This window comes from Coptis chinensis, chromosome 6, assembly GCF_015680905.1.
Source record: "Coptis chinensis isolate HL-2020 chromosome 6, ASM1568090v1, whole genome shotgun sequence".
NCBI lineage: Eukaryota > Viridiplantae > Streptophyta > Magnoliopsida > Ranunculales > Ranunculaceae > Coptis > Coptis chinensis.
The window spans coordinates 95,478,541-95,497,255 of NC_141461.1; the positions used below are offsets into that span (position 1 = coordinate 95,478,541).

At 37.6% G+C, this 18,715-nt stretch overlaps 3 protein-coding genes across 10 annotated transcripts in view; all 3 read left to right on the forward strand.

Annotated features, from left to right (window-relative positions):
• The window catches only part of LOC147495707 (putative inactive ATP-dependent zinc metalloprotease FTSHI 1, chloroplastic), a 43,164-nt gene extending 25,677 nt beyond the window's left edge, over positions 1-17,487 (forward strand). Inside the window, exons 11-15 of one of the 4 annotated variants that reach the window (XM_086564352.1) lie at positions 427-659; positions 1,116-1,199; positions 1,290-1,402; positions 1,489-1,738; positions 16,849-17,487. In XM_086564352.1, coding sequence (XP_086420478.1) covers positions 427-659; positions 1,116-1,199; positions 1,290-1,402; positions 1,489-1,738; positions 16,849-17,037 — 869 coding nt within the window. In that variant the 3' untranslated portion in view covers positions 17,038-17,487. Of the gene's footprint in view, positions 1-426; positions 660-1,115; positions 1,200-1,289; positions 1,403-1,488; positions 1,739-2,603; positions 3,251-16,848 lie in introns of those variants that run through there. The other 3 variants (XM_086564351.1, XM_086564353.1, XR_015197656.1) reach the window with 3 other exon arrangements.
• Positions 3,658-11,946, forward strand: LOC147495710 (putative disease resistance protein At5g43730). Of its 5 annotated transcripts, none has more exons than XM_086564359.1 (5): positions 3,658-4,074; positions 4,195-4,247; positions 4,701-8,109; positions 8,278-8,463; positions 8,790-11,946. In XM_086564359.1, exon 3 carries the CDS (start codon positions 4,703-4,705, stop codon positions 6,533-6,535), a length of 1,833 nt encoding a protein of 610 aa, XP_086420485.1. In that variant the 5' UTR covers positions 3,658-4,074; positions 4,195-4,247; positions 4,701-4,702; the 3' UTR covers positions 6,536-8,109; positions 8,278-8,463; positions 8,790-11,946. The 5 variants fall into 5 exon arrangements, with proteins under 5 accessions (XP_086420485.1, XP_086420484.1, XP_086420482.1 ...); XM_086564356.1 differs by having other exon boundaries at positions 3,659-4,318; positions 8,790-10,181; positions 10,266-11,946; XM_086564357.1 differs by having other exon boundaries at positions 3,659-4,318; positions 4,701-7,929; positions 8,023-8,109.
• Positions 12,158-14,223, forward strand: LOC147495711 (putative inactive ATP-dependent zinc metalloprotease FTSHI 1, chloroplastic). Its single transcript, XM_086564369.1, has 5 exons — positions 12,158-12,320; positions 12,410-12,538; positions 12,876-12,928; positions 13,535-13,730; positions 13,883-14,223. Exons 1-5 carry the CDS (start codon positions 12,264-12,266, stop codon positions 14,069-14,071), a joined length of 624 nt encoding a protein of 207 aa, XP_086420495.1. The 5' UTR covers positions 12,158-12,263; the 3' UTR covers positions 14,072-14,223.
• Positions 17,488-18,715: the final 1,228 nt, after the last annotated feature.

Genomic DNA, 18,715 nt, shown 5'->3' on the forward strand with positions numbered 1-18,715 from the left:
AGGATTTGTTATGCTCGGCCCACATGTAATTACAAATTGTGTGACCACCTATGTTTATTCTCGGCCTCTTTAATATTTATAGGCTCATGCCTTCACAAGTGGATTGAGGTTTTGGAGTAGATGGGGATTAATCATAATTTCAGAGGTTTGGTTTGTTAGGGTCTCAGTTCAGGTTTTGCCAGCACATCTCCTTGTTGTTGTTGTGTGTGTGTGTGTGTGTGTGTGTGTTTTGTTGGGGGGGAGGGGGGGGATACAGTATTTATGTCCTGTAATTTGGTGCATTGATAAATTTAAGTTTGATAGCTATATATCTTATGCTTTGGTTCAGCACTCTGTCCTTCATGGAAGGTTACATATAATGCAGTAATATTCATTTCAGCGGTGAAGTGCCTCTTTGAAACAGAAACTAACATTTCGGTTAATCAGGGTGGACAGGAGCAAAACTGGCGCAGCTACTCCAAGAGGCTGCATTGGTGGCAGTTCGGAGAGGGCAAGGATCTATCCTTCAGTCAGATGTAGATGATGCGGTTGACTGCTTGACTGTGGGACCAAAGCGTGTAGGGATTGAGTTGGGTCATCAGGGGCAGTGTCGTAGAGCAACTACTGAGGTTGGAACTGCAATGACATCTTATTTACTGAAGCGCTATGAGGACGCTAAAGTGGAATCCTGCAACGCATCTCAATCATTCCTTGTGGCCAAGTTCTAACATTGTTTAATTGAAATTCCATCGCACTTTTATTATTGTTTACCAGTTCACATTCCTTGGTGAAATTCCATCATACTTTTATTATTGTTTACCAATTCACATTCCTTGGTGAAATTCCATCATACTTTTATTTTTTGTTCATAATGGAGGCTTTGTCTTACCTCCATCTGGACCTAGCTTATTCATAGAATAGTGACTTCCGTATAATGGTAGTAGCTTATGCCAATATAATACAGTACATCCAAGTTCATTCGCCTTTTATTTAAGATGATTAGTCAATAACTCACTACAAATAGTACAAAGTGTTAAGCTAATTAATTCATTGGCTTGTATGTCATGTATTTCTGGGTATGTCCAGCCATCTGGTTACTCTCTCTGACAAAAACGTTTGTTAACTGATGCATGCAGAGTCTCTCGCAAATTGTATTTCATCGTCTTGACGACGAGTCTTATATATTTGAGTGTCGACCTCAGTTGTTGCACCGGCTTCAGGTATGGTCACTTGGTCTACTATTTCTGTGAGATTGGTCTTCTCTTCCATGTGTTTGATAATGATCATCAGTATGTTTTCCCATGTAATAGGTGTTACTTGGCGGTAGGGCTGCTGAAGAGGTTATTTATGGACGAGACACATCTAGAGCATCTGTTAGCTACCTTGCGGATGCGTCTTGGCTTGCTCGTATTATTTTGACAATGTGGGGTTCTTCTTTGGTACCTTGACCAAGAATGCGGTAACTTTTAGATATTTCTTACTTACTGTATCATTATTTTCTTCCATCAGATGGAATATGGAGAAATCAATGACCATACATGGAGAGCCACCTCCTTGGAGGAAAACGGTTAGCTTTGTGGGACCAAGGCTGGACTTTGAAGGATCACTTTATGATGACTATGATCTTATAGAACCCCCGATCAACTTTAATCTGGATGATGAGGTTGCTCAGAGAACTGAAGAGCTAATTCGTGACATGTATGAAAGAACAGTTTCTTTGCTGAGGAGACATCATGCAGCTCTTCTCAAAACAATTAAGGTGTGTACCCCTGGTCTTTTCATGTTCATATTCAAAAGGAGAACTCTAGGTTCGTGGAGTATAAAGCATCTTTAATATGTGGTGAGTATGGCGTATATGCAATGATGATTAAATTGTGTATTATACAAGATTTTAATCTTCATTTTAGCCTACATCTTCATCAACAACTTCATCATTTTCGTCATCATATTTATTGTCACCACCGCTTGTTACAATGTTCTGTAAGCAAACCATAGGCCGTATTGCAGCTGCGCGAACGAAAATTCATTGATTTCTTGGAATCTCCTTTTCTCCCCTCGAACAATTGAAACTAAGAATAATAAAAGCCAAATATCTTGTTATTGTTTTAACCTTGATGCCCCCTGTAGGTTGTATATTTTTGAGAAACTGGGAATGTTTGTGCCAACTGTAGTCATGTCCAAAAATCTAGGTTACATTGACACGCCCCGATCGGACCGCGGCAAAATATCAATATTCGAGGTAAATTACATGCAATATGTGTCCGACACGGACACGTGGATACGTACCCGACACGGATTTTTTTCAAAATATGGCGTGTCCATGTAACCTAGACAAAAATTAAAGGTATATTAGGTTTATTTAATCTATGGTACATGATATGAATCAAACAAATATTCAGATGAATAAAGTTTTTAAGTTAGAGGCCATATGTACTAGTTGTAGTAAGTAGTACATAAGGGTGTAGCCATACATTCCCTCCAGTTATTGAATCGGTTTGGTCTATACCTTCTAAAGTTCTAATTTATTTCTTGCGCCTAGACAGGACCTGAAGCATCTATCTTGTTGACATTTTTTTCCACTGATCTCTGCCAACTTTGAGTTACTGAAAATAATCCCTTTGCAGGTCCTCCTGGATAAGAAAGAGATCAGTGGAGAACAAATTGAGTACATTCTGGACCAATATCCTGCATAAACACCTGTAAGGCATCTTTTGGAGGAGGAGAGTCCGGGGAACCTGCCATTTTTCGAAATGGAGCAGGAGCGTGATTTTGAGTTATCCTTGCTAACAGAGTCGAAAGGGGATTTACGTTAGTGAGATGAATTTTTATGTAGATATTGTAACCACTTGACCATCCCAGAGCAAGGAAACTTCTCCAATCTATCCAAGCGGCTTTAGAAAGAATTGAAGGGTAAATTAAAACTGAAGCTGTCAGTGAAAAGTGGTGTTTATATGTGCCATTGATATTGCTTTGCTCTAGAGAGGCCTACTGTGAAAGTGATGTTATTCGGCTGATCAGATGCTTCAGCTGGTTGAGCGACTGAAACCTTTGTTGATCGGATATAAAAGGCTTATTGCATATACTTGGGTGGTTGTACATTTCTGTTACAAGGCACCCGTGGTGAGAAAATAGGTCGTTATTTAGAGGTGAATGCCATTGTTTTGGGTTGGTTTGAATTTGATAAAAGATAAACAAATTTTTGTAATACACTGAATCATGAAATACTGTACAGATTAATCAGTTACCTATTCTGGCTTCAACTTTTAGTTCAGTACGAAATTTTGTACCACTCCCCTGTGGAGTTATCTTATATATTTTGTAAGCAGATGTAATAACATGTTACTACCCAAGAGCTACTAGAGCTCTCTCTGTATGTAAATCACGCACGTTTAAATAAATAAAGTGCTGATCTTCTTTTAAAAATAATAAAAAACATTCAGGCTTAACCATCCCCAACTCCAGTTACTTACTAGACCTACTAGTTATTTGAAGAATGAAGAATGAGGAAGCCGATGGAATGTCCCAGGGATCAAGATAGGTGATTTCAATAATTGTATCCCTATACGCCTGAGGGTAGAGATGTTAATACAATGTAACAGTATTGAAACTCCTTGGGTACCATTTTGGTATAGGTGCAATATGCGATGACCCTTAACAATTTTAAGACTTAATGTGCTTCTTATTTAACCGACTCCAGAATTGGTTATGAAGGCCGGAGAGAGCCTTTAATCTTTATCTGTACGGTTATAATTAATATGTCAAACATTAGCTACCACCTCCAGAGTCCAGAAAGATACACGAGGAGATGGATAAAACTATGAAAAGAAGTCATGCATGAAGTGGTGCACTGATTCGCGCATGCATGAATAAATGAATGTCTGACTTTTAGATGACTACTACGGAAGGGATGGCTTGGGACTTCTTCTGATAAAGAAGTAGGCAGAAGGAGTAAAACAAACGGAAGTGCGTTTATCTTTAGCTTTAGTTAGTGGTAATGAAATATATATGGGACCAACTGCTGGTGATGGTGCAACGGTGAGAGTGGTCGAGTGAGGTGGAGGCGACGGGACAACCAATTCTTCTTTTCTTTCTTTGGTAAAATCTCTAAAAGCTTCAATAATTATAAAAGTTACCGTATCTAAGCCCACCCCAACTTTATGCTTTTGTGAACATCATACTGCGTGCAAGCTAAGCAAACTACTTTCTTTTCTCTAGTGTGAAGAAACAGATCGAGTTGTGCTTTCCTGAATTTCATTGTTTCTACGAGAGTGAGTATTGTATAAGCTTCTGGTTGGTGTTTGTTCTTGATCAGATCAGCTTATTCCATTTAGTCTATAAGGTGATCAGCTTTATATATACTATAAATTCTCTTCTACGTGCTTTATTATAGATCAAAGTACTAGTGCTGTTATTCTCTTCATGTATAATTACATCATTTTTTATCAGTTGAAGTTGGCTCAATTAATTATAGTTATAGTCCAGGGGTGGCCACGGTCTTATTATGTCATGATGTCAAAACACTCAAAACCGGATCCTTAGTTTACTTGTTCATCTGAACGTACTCTCCACCGATGAGTTGGTACTTTGAAAATTGGTATACACAAATTGGCATGAGAGTAGGAAAAATGCATTTTTGTTTTTCGCTTTCTAGTCCTGGTTTTCGTAAGATTGGTTAAGGTACCTTCAGTCTTTAACAACTAATTAATGCTTTGTAATGACAGGAATGGAGATTCTTGCAGCAGCTATTGGAACCATATTGGGTTGTGGGTGTAACAACATGAACACATCACTGGGAGAGAAGTGTAAGTATATTAGAAGTTCGAAAGAAGAAGTTCAAAAGTTGAGAGACAAGAGAAAAGAATTGATTGCCCAAGTAAACGATGTCAAAGCAAAACTATTGATTGTGGAACGGGAAGGAAAGACACGCACAAGAAATGTAGAAAACTGGTTGAATAAAGCCAATGGTGTTATATCCGAGGTGGATGTGGTGCAAACTGAAGCCGAAGTACCAAACAGTTGCCTTAGTGGAGTTTTGCCTAATTGTTGCTCAAAAGCTAAATTGGGAAAACAAATGCTCAAGTTGATTGAAGAGATGACTAATCTCTTAAATGCTTGTAAATTCTCAGAAGAGGAGTTAGCGTTTTTCGTTCAAGAAACAGGAAGGGTGATACCAACAACAAGACTAATTGGTAAAACTACTGCTGAGAAGAACATGGAAATGATTTGGGAATGTTTAATAGATGATGAAATTCAGAAAATTGGTGTCTATGGGATGGGCGGTGTAGGCAAAACCACTTTAATGAAGAACATTAATAATCGACTCTTGCAACAACAAAACCGCTTCGAAAGTGTTTTGTGGGTCACTGTATCCAAAGATGTTAATGCTCAAAAACTTCAAAAGCAGATTGCGGGAGTAGTCAATTTGGATCTTTCAGTTGAACCAGACGAAGCTACACGGTCTTCATTGTTGTTAAGTGCATTGTGTAGAAGGGGAAAGTTTGTGCTTATCCTAGACGACATATGGGAGGCATTCGATTTACTGGATCTTGGAGTTCCTGAACCCACAAAAGAGAATGCGTGCAAAATAATATTGACTACCAGGTCAAGGGAAGTGTGCGAAGGGATGTTGTGCCAGAAATATGTCAAGGTTGAGCAGCTTTGTGAGGAAGAAGCATGGGAACTATTCTTGGCAAATGTTGGTGAGGAGCTTGTTCCCCAAGTGGAAAACTTTGCGAAAGCAGTTGTTGCAGAATGTTGTGGTTTGCCACTTGCAATTGTCACAATTGGTCGATCTATGAGAAGAAAAGATGTTGATGAGTGGCGAGTTGCATTATTAGATCTGAAGGAATCTACAAGTTTGAACATGGCCATGGAGGAGAAAGTGATTCAGAGTCTGAAATTTAGTTACGATCAGTTGAGGGAAAATCACCAGAAGTGTTTCTTGTATTGTGCACTATATCCTGAAGATGATGAAATCGACACTAGTAAGTTGATTGAGTATTGGGTTATGGAAGGGTTAGTGAAAGGATCGAGCAAAGAAGATGAAATGCTTCGTGGCCGTGTTATACTGAATATACTAAAGCGTTGTTGCATGCTAGAAGAAGTTTCTTTAGAAGGTCGTCTTCATTTTGAAGTTGATAGGGACCTTGTTAAAATGCATGATTTGATTAGGGATATGGCTCTTTACATCACAAAATCAAAACCTAAATTCATGGTCAGAACTGGGCTTTTGTCAACAGAAATTCCGCATGAAGATGATTGGTCGGAAGATCTTGAAAGGGTTTCGTTTATGAAAAGTGGAATAGAAAATATTCCAATTATTCCCCAATGCCCAAAACTCTTGACATTGATCCTTGCTCAGAAGTATTATATTGCATTGAAACACGTTGCACATGGTTTTTTTATGCACATGAATAGTTTGACGGTTGCTTTCGATTTATCCGGGACTCTTATTGAGTCGTTACCAGATTCAGCCTCCGATTTGGTGAATCTTAAGTGGTTTACTCTTAGATCGTTGTCATTATTTAGTTACAGTGCCTTCTCTATCCAAGCTTAAGTCACTGAGAGTGTTGAAGCTCACACATTCGGCCATAGAAGAACTGCCTCATGGGATGGAAATGTTGGTCAACCTCAGAAGCCTTGATCTCAGTTTCAATTTTAGATTGAAAGAAATGATCCCCTTGGGATTGATATCCAAGTTTTCCTTACTTCAAGAGTTACAATTGCTCGGAATAAAACCGGAATATGTGTATGTGGGAGAAAGAGGGGGAGATTTCGTGCAGGAACTCTCAAGCTTGACACACTTGGAAAATCTTCAAATTGAATTTTACGAGTTGTCGGATTTTATTGCCTATGGTGCATTTGGAAACTTTGAAAGGTTAAAAAAGTACTTTATTGGTATTGGGATACCAATGGAAGCCATAGATAGCCTTCCAGAGTACTTTAGTAAGTATAAGAGATTTGTTTGGTTGTCGAATTCAAAGGGTATTCCTTGCAATGCCCTGTCACTTCCGAAACGCCCTCAATTTCTTGGAGTTCAATATTTTAATGGAATCACAAGGTTATCAGAGTTGCCCTTGAATGATTTGTCGGACCTAAGTGACCTTTTCATTATTTCCTGCAATTCAGTCAAATGCATAGTACCAGAAGATGATGATGGCATCTTCTTACAACGGGTCGAGAACATGGTTATCGATTCGTGCAAGAGTCTAAGCAAGATATATGAGAAGGCCCCAGTACACGGAGCTTTTCCTTGTTTGAAGAGTTTAGCTATTTCGGATTGTCATAATATCAAAATTTTATTGTCGTCTAGGTTGCTTCAACAGCTACATAACCTTGAAGAGATCAGTATTGTTCGTTGTGAGGAATTGGAGGAGCTAGTGATAGTGGATGGAGATGAGCGTGGTGAAGGGATCTGTTGTAGTACTCTTCAGAATAGTGATGCCATTCCAATACTGCCGAGGTTACGTAAATTGGAATTGAAATACTTGCCAAAACTGAAAAGCACTTGGAGTCGGCTATTAATGTATAGCAACTCTTGGCGGTCTGTTTCAATTGCACGTTTTGATCAACTGGACCGCCTGTTTTCAACGAGTTTATTACAACACGTTCAAAACCTGGAAGAGATCATCATTGGGTATTGTGCGGAATTGGAGGAGCTAATTGCAGAAGATGAAGAAATTGATTATACTATCACACTCCCGAGGTTGCAGAAATTAAGCTTCTCGAATCTACAGAAACTGAAGAGCATTTGGAAGGACATGATGATTTGTGACTCTCTTCAAACTGTTGAAGTATACAATTGTCCTGAATTGAAAAGGCTCCCTCTGTTCAACGAAGAACATCAAACAGCACCACCTTCTCTCGGAGTAATCTTAGGAAGCAGAGAATGGTGGGATTCACTCGAGTGGAGTTGTCCATGTCCTGAACATCTCTTTGGAGAAGGAGCTGGTTAGTTGAGGCTTTTGTTCTTTCTAATTATTCTTTTAACTTATCCATATATTCTCATCTAATGAAAATTTTCTTATTATGAGTGAAAAAAAGAGCCCTTCTTCAGTTTGGCTGATGGGCTTCAATCGGTGTTCCTTGTTTAGATAATTGGGTTCTACACTGAAAACCCTTCTGATCAAGGTATGTATCATGTTCATCTGTCATGCTGATGTTGTTTTTCAATTTATCCACAGATAAATTCCAATTTATATTGATTTTTACTGGAGAAACAGAAATTTTGAATTTGATTGTTTTGTTTTTTCAGTTGAACTAATTGAAATTTTGAATTTGATTTTTTGGTTTTTTCAGTTGAACTGTTTTCTGGAGTTATTGATTGCGGGAATCATCAGCAATAGTATTGAACTTGTTTTGGTTAGGCTAAAACTCAGTGACTGGAGTCTATTGTATCACCAATGTCAGTGAAACGACAAGGGTTCTGTTGTATTTTGCTCCAATTGCACAAAAACGTTACTGCCATCCTTGCATCAAGAACTGGTAATTAGAACTGTAAATAATTACTGACATCTATTAACTATAAATCTATTTTCAGTCTATGGTAATTTGTAACTTTCATAATTGCGTAATGTGTTATTTTGATGAATTGATGGTAATTGTGTTCTCCTACTCTTTTCAGTTGTAACTCCATAAATGCAATTTGTTAGGACTTAGAAGATCAAGAGTTTCAAATGGGAATTTTCACAGTTCAAAAGTGCATATATAGATTGTCACTGTTTCTGATTTTTATGGCTAAATGATAATTTTGTGTACAATTATATAATGAGTTTGTTTGAATTTTTTGGTTTCTGTATGGAATATAACAGGTACCCTGAAAACATAGACCGATGATCGTGGCAGTGTAAGAAACAAAAGGAAGTATGCAACAATAAAACCATCACGCATCTTTGGGACAGAAGTGTGCATGCCTGGGGTTCTTATCCCTTCTCTTGGAAGATCTGGAAGAACTAGGGGTCAACTAGTGATATGGGATACTGATATATAGACTGTAGAGGACTCTCTCAAAGAAGAGTTTTCCAGCAGCATATTGTTTTCTGTAAATAACTTAGGTGGATCGAGTGTTAGGGGTTTGAAATTAGAAGATCTTATATGCAGGTGGGATGTTATATCACATTCTAAGCAAGATATATGTCTCGGGGGTTTTTGTTTTTTTTTCTTCTTATGTTTTGTTTCATCTCTTGTAAATATTTATTTTTCGGTTTTTCTCTTGTAATGTAGGCTTTCTCAGCCTACTTTTCCTTTATTAATGAAATATCACTTTTTACCAAGCAAAAAAAAAAGATATATGAGAAAGTCCCAGCACACGGAGCTTTTCCTTGTTTGAAGAGTTTGATGATATGGGACTGTAATAATATCAAAATTTTCTTGTCGTCTAGGTTGCTTCAACAGCTACATAACTTTGAAGAGATCAATGTTGAGCGTTGTGAGCTATTGGAGGAGCTAGTGATAGCAGATGAAAGAGAGTGGTGAAGGGAGCTCTAGTACTAGTCACAATAAAACAAATATGGTACTCCCGAGGTTAGGAGCATTGTATTTGGAAGAGTTACCAAAATTGAAGGATACTTGGCTTGGGTATTCATATATAGAACTCTTGGCGGTATATTGAAGTTGAAAAACTTCTTCAGCCGAACACCCTGTTCTCCACAAGTTTGTTACAGCACTTTTAAAACCTTGAAGAGATCCACTTACTGGATTGTGCACAGATGGAGGAGCTGATAATAGCAGTAGAAGAACAAGTTCAAGGGAGCAGCAACAGCAGCAACTGTGGTACTAATACTGATATTAGTATATTACCATTAATCTAAAGATTGTCCTGAATTGAAAAGGCTCCCTCTGTTCATCAGAGAACATCAATCAGCACCACCTTCTCTCAGAGAAATCGAAGGAAGCAGAGAGTGGTGGGATTCACTCGAGTGGGATTATCCATGTGCTGAACATCTCCTTTTTGGTGTACTTACGTAACAAAAGATCTCTAAAGAGTTTCCCGTTTCTAAGGAACAGTTTTATTGTTTGTGATTTGATCATTTGGTGTACCGTATTATGGTTACCTACTTTATTATTTTTGGTGTATTACTTTGAAGATGAAAATCTTGTACGGGATGTACTTGTAGTTATTGAAATGCTTATATTATATTGTAATGATTGAAGTATTTATTCACTTGGACTTCGCCGAAGATCTTCTCATCAAGACAGACAAGGTACTTTTTTTGCCTAGAAAAGTCATTGTTTACTCCTTCCTGCTGTTGCTGGTTTAGTTGTGCAATCATGCAGTGCTCTTGCAGGTGATCTTAACTTCAAGAAGACTGTTTCTTGTAACTTGGTTTTGAAGGATGAGTTAGAAGTTGGTAAGTTGGCAGAGCAGATTCACTTCATGGCTTCATGCTCGAGTCGCTTTTTTTTACTAATTGGGGTGCTTCAAATTAGTCCAATTTGGACAGAAAATGGAAATCAGAGTATTGGTGAACAACAGAAAGCAACTGTACTTTAAGTATTTCTGTGGGCGCAAAAGGCAGCTCTTGTATTCCACAAATTAGTCTAAGTTCATGTAATCTGCCACTGGTGGCAATTGTCCGAGTATATGACGCCAAAAGTGTCACTGTTATACTTCCATCTACTTCTACATCATATGAAAAAGCTACTAAGTACATATGTTATGTGTTAAATACCTAAGTTTTTCCACGGGAAGTGTATCATAGAAACTGATTATAGTAAGTGGAAATTATATCTGAGAGAACTGGTATGAGTTTTTTCAACTCATACACTGATATTCCACCAAGCTCACTTTGAGAGACTGAAATGTTTACTCAACAAAATCAACATACATGTTTAGATTCATCAAAAAGACCCAAGATGCTGCAGGAGCAGGAGCATGGATAATTATGAGTTAATTGACATTTTATGCTAAGTAGGATTAGTTTTTGTTATTATTGTTCATTATATTATGTTTATGAGTTTCACTAGAATAGGAATTTTATTTCGATTGAGACTAGGATTCTTTATTTTGGCTGTAAATAGACATCTTGTAAGTCGTAATCAGATTGTTCTTAGATTTGACTGAAATTGAGTATTGGTTCGTAGGAAAATTTGTGGGATTCTCGTTTGCAATCATCGTAAAGACTCCTAAAAGAATCAAGACCATTATCTGCGCTTCAGTGCTTCAATCAGTCTTGCACATAAAGAAATATAATTTAGAAGTGGTACATAAAGAGAGAAATATAATATGAGACTTATCAAAGATGTCATTTACAGACCGATCAATTTTAAGCGAATTTCTTGTACTGTGTGAATTGGTTCAAGTGGATAACTGTATGGGCCAATTTAGTTCTTCCATCTTAAACAATCAAGTTCCAGCGTGGTGAAATATTTTGTTAATTAGAATCATTAAATTGGTCGATGTAATCACATACTTAGCATGGGTCAAATTTAAATAATCCTCAGGATGGAGATGGGACAAATCGTGGGTTAGAGGTTGACGGTTACAACCCAAATTAAAATGTGGTTTTAAATGATTATTAAACGTATTAAAGATTTGTTTCTAGATAAATCGTGGTGAAAGGTCGCAGAAAGTTAGAACTTACATTTAGACGATATACTGGGACATATTACAGAAAGTTAGAACTTGCAACAGAGTTGATTCTGTAATTCACAATATCGAAAGTAGTTTTTATTTCCTTGGAGATTGTAATGAGTAGAGGTGTAGAACTTGTTGGACCACGTATGACTCTTTGAGTCAAGGTGTGAGGAACTTCTAAGAAAGATACTAACTAGTAGAATAGATAAGCAAAATATAAGATACACCATCTATAATGAGGATCACCTTAATAATAGCACGATAATATTTTTCCATATTGTGCCACTTACTTTCATGTAGTTTGTAAATATTTAAAACTCATTCAAACTATTTTGGGATCTCCATGTTTTTTTTGCTCCATTCTAAGCTAATTGACTTTTTGAGAAGAAAAAGAAGAAGATGCATTGACTAAAGTGGTGGTTGTTTCATCTTCAAAAGAAAAAAAATGGTGGTTCTTTGAGTCATTGCATAAAGGCCATTACTGTTTAACAACAAGTATCTTTTCTTTGTGCAATGTATTCTGTTCCTTTATTCATATTGGATATTGCACATGGACTTGCATGTTGCAGCATATTCCTGTACTGAAGGTCCTGTGGATGTTTTCAGGGTTACAATGTAAAGCTGTATTCTAATAAGCGATCTAACTTTGTTTATATATTCTATCAATTAGTTGGTGAGGTACTTGAAGAATCCAGAACTGTTTGATAAAATGGGAATAAAACCGCCTCACGGTGTCCTTTTAGAGGGACCTCCCGGTTGTGGAAAGGTTAGTGTTACTTTTGAAACTGCTTTGCAATGACCAAGTTAGTCAGTTGGGTTTTCTTAAAGATCGCCCATTCATTGTGTTTTACTCAGACCTTGGTGGCAAAGGCCATAGCTGGTGAGGCTGGTGTTCCCTTCTATCAAATGGCTGGGTCAGAATTTGTTGAAGTGCTAGTTGGTGTTGGTTCTGCTCGCATCCGGGACCTGTTCAAGAGAGCGAAGGTGATTATACTGCTTCGATGTATAGCCATAAATGTATTTTCTTCTGTAAAGGACCAAAAGGTTTATCGTACTTCGAAAATTTTCAAGATGTATAACACTATAGTTTTAATAATTTTGATATAGGTATTTTGTTTTCAAAGGGTATCCCTCCATAGATTATGGGTGTAAGACCATAGATATGTTTTGTTATCAGTAGAGTAATTATATTGATAAAACAGCATAGTTTTACATCAACACACAACCTAGGTAACCGACATTAGGGTTACCTGTGGCATCATCTTTTGTTTAGCTGTTCGTTGAATGTAATTTTGTAATAAAGTAATTTTTTTGCATGCAGGTGAACAAACCATCGGTTATCTTCATTGATGAAATTGATGCATTGGCAACACGGTACTAATGATGCTACAATTGTCCTTCAGTTAGTAAGGAACTTGCAAAAAGAAAAAGAAAAAGTTACTAATGAACAAATTGCATTGAATTTTTCAGTCAATACTTCTCAAGGCGCAAAGTGTTGACATGTCCGATATATACATATTTGTGACCCCTATCCTGATGTAACTTACTATAAGCCACCTAAATGCCGTCCCATCTTCAAAGTTTGTAGACTAACCTCCCATTATACTCCCAAAAGCCCTAAACTATGTTACACCTTTGAACACCCTTGTGACATTGTCAAGTGTCTCACCCTTCTCTTCAATTATACCTTGCAAAATTGTAAACAGGTCACCTTCCCAAGGCAATTGCCTTGAAAGAGAATGATAGGGGTGTAGAACACATTGTATTTAATCAGATGCCATGTTGCCATCTAATGTTCTGTTGACCGAGCTGACTTGTATATTTAACTTACTCTGCTATTTTGTTTATATGCCTTGCCTTTTTTTCTGTTGCCTCATTGTTAAGAGCTGATTAAGTGATTTTTCTTTTTCTTTCTGTTGCTTTCAACGTCACTCACTGGCCATTCAATCCGTAATATTCTGTTTTTAAATGCTTGATCAGGCGCCAAGGATTATCTAGTGAATCCACAAATGACCTCTACAATGCTGCTACACAGGAGAGGGAAACTACTCTGAACCAGCTCCTTATAGAATTGGATGGGTTTGATACTGGTAAAGGTGTTATATTCCTAGGTGCGACCAATCGTATGGACCTGTTAGATCCTGCACTTCTCAGACCTGGCCGATTTGATCGTAAGGTTTGTCTCTATGACTGATATAAGTGGTATTTGTTTAGATTGTCCACGCGAACTTCATTTGAGAGTAATTTGTCTTTGCTGAAGACTGGAGAGAACACTTGCTAGTCATATATTTAAGTCTCACAGTGGTCATATATTTAATTATGTTGTAGATAAGAATCCGTCCTCCTGGCGCTAAAGGAAGATTAGCCATCTTAAAAGTCCATGCTCGTAAAGTGAAAATGTCACCCACAGTGGACCTGTCCAGTTATGCACAGAACTTACCAGGTAAAACAGTTTTATCTGGCAATGTTCCCAATTGGTTGCATGCTGCTGCTTATTTAATGTTCATTCTCAGATGAAAGGATTTGTCCTTGATCAGTACTAATTGTTAATGCATGATCTGAACTTGTGTAGTGTGTACAATATAAAATGCCTAGCGCTAGACAGAGTCATTAGCAAAAATCTAGTTCCACTGAGACTCAATTTAGTTAAAGTTTTAAAAAATAAAATGGAATAAACATTGTCATGGAAGATAGAGTGGAATTTCAGTGAAAAGTGTATACACTATATAATTTAGTTATTCTCTATTACAAATCTCTATTACAAATATATGAATCAATTTATCAGAAGGAATCATTCATGTAACTTGTTTTTGGACCTAAATTTCATTAATGATCCGCACATTTTAACTGAAATTTTGGCCCATCTTTGTGAATTGTGATCACAAAGCCCATAATTAAGGAAACAGAAATCCAACTCCAGCTAATTTTTTCTGTACTGGTCCTGCATAGTGCCAGCTAAGTGGTTACTTGTCCTATAAATCAATCAGAAAAGAAAGTTAAATAAAAGAACCTATGACCTATATTATATCCCAATGCCTCCTCTGATATTCACGATCTTAAACATAAGCTTTGACAAAGAGGTACAATGCCACAAGCCATAGCTCTTTTTAATGAGAATACATTAGCTTCAATCACTGTATGTCTGTACTTTAGCAAGTTGTGAAGGTGAATAGATTCTCTATAGGTTTATAACTGTACGTTGTATTTGCATCTCCTTTGATCAGTGTAGTTTAGCATACAGTATTTATGTCCTTCAATTTGGTGCATTGTTAAATTTAAGTTTCATAGCTATATATCTCACGCTTTGGTTCAGCACTCTGTCCTTCATAGAAGGTTACAGTTAATGCAGTAATATCTATTTCAGTGGTGAAGTGCCTCTCTGAAACAGAAACTAACATTTCGGTTAATCCGGGTGGACAGGAGCAAAACTGGCGCAGCTACTCCAAGAGGCTGCATTGGTGGCAGTTCGGAGAGGGCATGGATCTATCCTTCAGTCAGAGGTAGATGATGCAGTTGACCGCTTAACTGTGGGACCAAAGCGTGTAGGGATTGAGTTGGGTCATCAGGGGCAGTGTCGTAGAGCAACTACTGAGGTTGGAACTGCAATGACAGCTTATTTACTGAAGCGGTATGAGGACGCTAAGGTGGAATCCTGCGAACGCATCTCAATCATTCCTCGTGGCCAGGTTATAACGTTGTTTAATTGAAATTCCATCAAACATTTATTTTTAGTTCATAATGGAGGCTCTGTCTTACCTCCATCTGGACCTAACTTATTCATACAAGGGTGAGTTCCGTATAATGGTAGTAGCTTATGCCAATATAACACAGTACATCTGAGTCCATTTGCCATTTATTTAAGATAATTAGTCAATAACTCACTACAGATAGTACAAAATGTTAAGCTAATTAATTCATTGGCTTGCATGTCGTGTATTTCTAAGTAGGTCCAACCATTCAGTTACTCTCTCTGACAAAACCATTTGTTAACTGATTGCTGCAGAGTCTCTCGCAAATTGTATTTCATCGTCTTGACGACGAGTCTTATATATTTGAGCGTCGACCTCAGCTGTTGCACCGGCTTCAGGTATGGTCACTTAGTCTACTATTTCTGTGAGATTCGTCTTCTCTTCCGTCTGTTTGATAATGATCATCAGTATGTTTTCCCATGTAATAGGTGTTACTTGGCGGTAGGGCTGCTGAAGAGGTTATTTATGGACGAGACACATCTAGAGCTTCTGTTAGCTACCTTGCGGATGCGTCTTGGCTTGCTCGTAAAATTTTGACAATGTGGGGTTTCTTCTTTGGTACCTTGACCAAGAATGCGGCAACTTTTTGATATTTCTTACTTACTGTATCATTATTTTCTTCCATCAGATGGAATATGGAGAAATCAATGACCATACATGGCGAGCCACCTCCTTGGAGGAAAAGGGTTAGCTTTGTGGGACCAAGGCTGGACTTTGAAGGATCACTTTATGATGACTATGATCTTATTGAACCCCCGATCAACTTTAATTTGGATGATGAAGTTGCTCAGAGAACTGAAGAGCTAATCTGTGACATGTACGAAAGAACAGTTTCTTTGCTGAGGAGACATCATGCAGCTCTTCTCAAAACCGTTAAGGTGTGTACCCCTGGTCTTTTCATGTTCATATCAAAGAGGAAACTCTTCGAGGATGATAAAGCATCTTAAATATGTGAGTATGGCGTATATTTAAAGTAATCATATGCAAGGATGATTAAGTTGTGTATTATACAAGTTTTAATCTTCATTTTAGCCTTCATCTTCATCAACAACTCCATCATTTCCATCATCATAGTTATTGTCACCAACGCTTGGTACAATTTTTTGCAAGGAAACCATAGGCCGTATTGCGGCTGCACTAACGGAAATTCATTAATTCCTTGGAATCTCCTTTTCTCCCATCAAACATTTGTAACTAAGAATAAGAAAAGCAAAATATCTTGTTATTGTTGTAACCTTGATACTGTAGCCCGTGGGTTGTATGCTGTTCAGAAACTGGGAATGTTTGTGCCAACTGTAGTTAACTCCAGAAAAATAAAAGGTATAGTAGGCATAGTTAATCTATGGTATACGATAAGAATTAAACAAATTTTCAGATGAAGAAAGCTTTTAAGTTCAGGCCAGTTATTGAATTGGTTTGGTCTATACCTTCTAAAGTTCTAATATATTTCTTGGGCATAGACAGGACCTGAAGCGTCTATCTTGTTGACATTGTTTTGCACTGATGTCTGTGAACTTTAAGTTACTGAAAATGATCCCTTTGCAGGTCCTCCTGGATAAGAAAGAGATCAGTGGAGAACAAATTGAGTACATTCTGGACCAATATCCTGCAGAAACACCTGTAAGGCATCTTTTGGAGGAGGAGAGTCCGGGGAGCCTACCATTTTTCGAAATGGAGCGGGAGTGTGATTTTGAGCTATCCTTGCTAACCGAGTCGAAAAGGGATTTACATTAGTGAGATGAATTTCCATGTAGATTGTGTAACCAGTTGACCATCCCAGAGGAAGGAAACTTCTCCAATCTGTCCAAATGGCTTTAGGAAGAATTGAAGGGTAAACTAAAACTGAAGCTATCAGTGAAAGGTGGTGCTTTTATTTGACATTGACATTGCTTTGCAATTCTCAGGAGGCCTATTGTGAAAGTGAAGTTATTCGGCTGATCAGATGCTTCAGCTGGTTGAGCGACTGAAACCTTTGCTGATTGGATATAAAAGGCTTATTGCATATACTTGGGTGCTTGTACATTTATGTTACAAAGGCACCCGTGGTGAGAAAATAGGTCGTTATTGAGAGGTGAATGCCATTGTTTTGGGCTGTTTTGAATTTGATAAAAGATAAACAAATTTTTGTAATACACTGAATCATGAATACTGTACAGATTAGTCAGTTACCTATTCAGGCTTCAACTTTTAGTTCAGTACGAAATTTTGTACCACTCCCCTGTGGAGTTATCTTATATTTTGTATGCAGATGTAATAGGATGTTACTACTTACTACTATCCAAGAGCTACTAGGTTCCACCAGATTCTACAAATCCTAGGCATGGCCTGTAAGCCTTTATAGGCCACCTCGAATCCTACCCTCGCCATTACATCCCCTGGAAACAAATCTTTCAACTTGATCAGAAACAATTTTCTCAGTACTTCTCTTAACAAACTTACCTAACAAAATGCAAATAGTGATTAGCTATGCGAACTACTTTGCAAAATGCCAGCTTTTGGATTGAAACTTAATCTGATACAGAAGTAAAACAAGGGGAATTAAATAGTCATGTTTGGGATAAGGTTCACTGCCATTGAAAGGAGAGAACCAACTTCTTTTTCATTTTAGCCTACCCAACTTTATGGGTAGAAAATATCTAAACAAACCTTTTTTGACTTGGGAACAAACAGAGTTGGCTTCAATTCATTTTGTAATACAAGAGTATGCGTGCTTTCCTGAATTTCATTGTTCTACAAGAGTGAGTGGAGCCTATAAGAGTGCGCTTCTTCCTGATCGGATCAGCTTATTATTCCATCCACTCTATAACATCACTTCCTACGTACCAACTATAAGGTCAGCTCTCTATTATATAGTATATACTATAAATTTTCTTCTACGTGCCTTATTATAGATCAAAGTAATACTGTTACTTCATGTATAATTGTTATGGTCTTATTACGTAATGCTGTCAAAACCAGCTCTCCATAGTTTATGTAATGAGAGTTGGAAAAATGGATATTTTGTTTATCGTTACTCGTTCTGCTTTTCCATAGTTTTGTAATACTGCTTTTCCTATGTAACCATCAATGCGTTGTAATGACAGGAATGGAGATCCTTGTAGCAGCTATTGGAACCATATTGAGTTGTGGGTGTAACAGCATGAACGCATCACTGGAAGAGAAGTGTAAGTATATTAAAAGTTCAAAAGAAGAAGTTCAGTCGTTGAGAGACAGAAAACAAGAATTGATTGCCCAAGTAAACGATGTAAAAGCGAAACTGTTGATTGCGGAGGGGGAAGGAAAGGCGCGCACAAGTATTGTAGAAAACTGGTTGAATACAGCCAATGGTGTTATATCCTAGGTATCCTAGGTGGATGTGGTGCAAACCGAAGCCCAAGTACCGAACAGTTAGCTAAGTGGAGTTTTACCTAAT

What these genes read in the sequence shown, in the direction of transcription:
- LOC147495710 (XM_086564358.1), top strand. Translation starts at nt 4,703, where the DNA reads ATGGAGATTCTTGCAGCAGCTATTGGAACCATATTGGGTTGTGGGTGT.
- LOC147495711 (XM_086564369.1), top strand. Translation starts at nt 12,264, where the DNA reads ATGGGAATAAAACCGCCTCACGGTGTCCTTTTAGAGGGACCTCCCGGT. An exon ending in GACCTCCCGGTTGTGGAAAG is followed by an intron (nt 12,321 to 12,409) that starts GTTAGTGTTACT and finishes TGTTTTACTCAG; the next exon opens with ACCTTGGTGGCAAAGGCCAT. An exon ending in CTGGCCGATTTGATCGTAAG is followed by an intron (nt 13,731 to 13,882) that starts GTTTGTCTCTAT and finishes ATTATGTTGTAG; the next exon opens with ATAAGAATCCGTCCTCCTGG.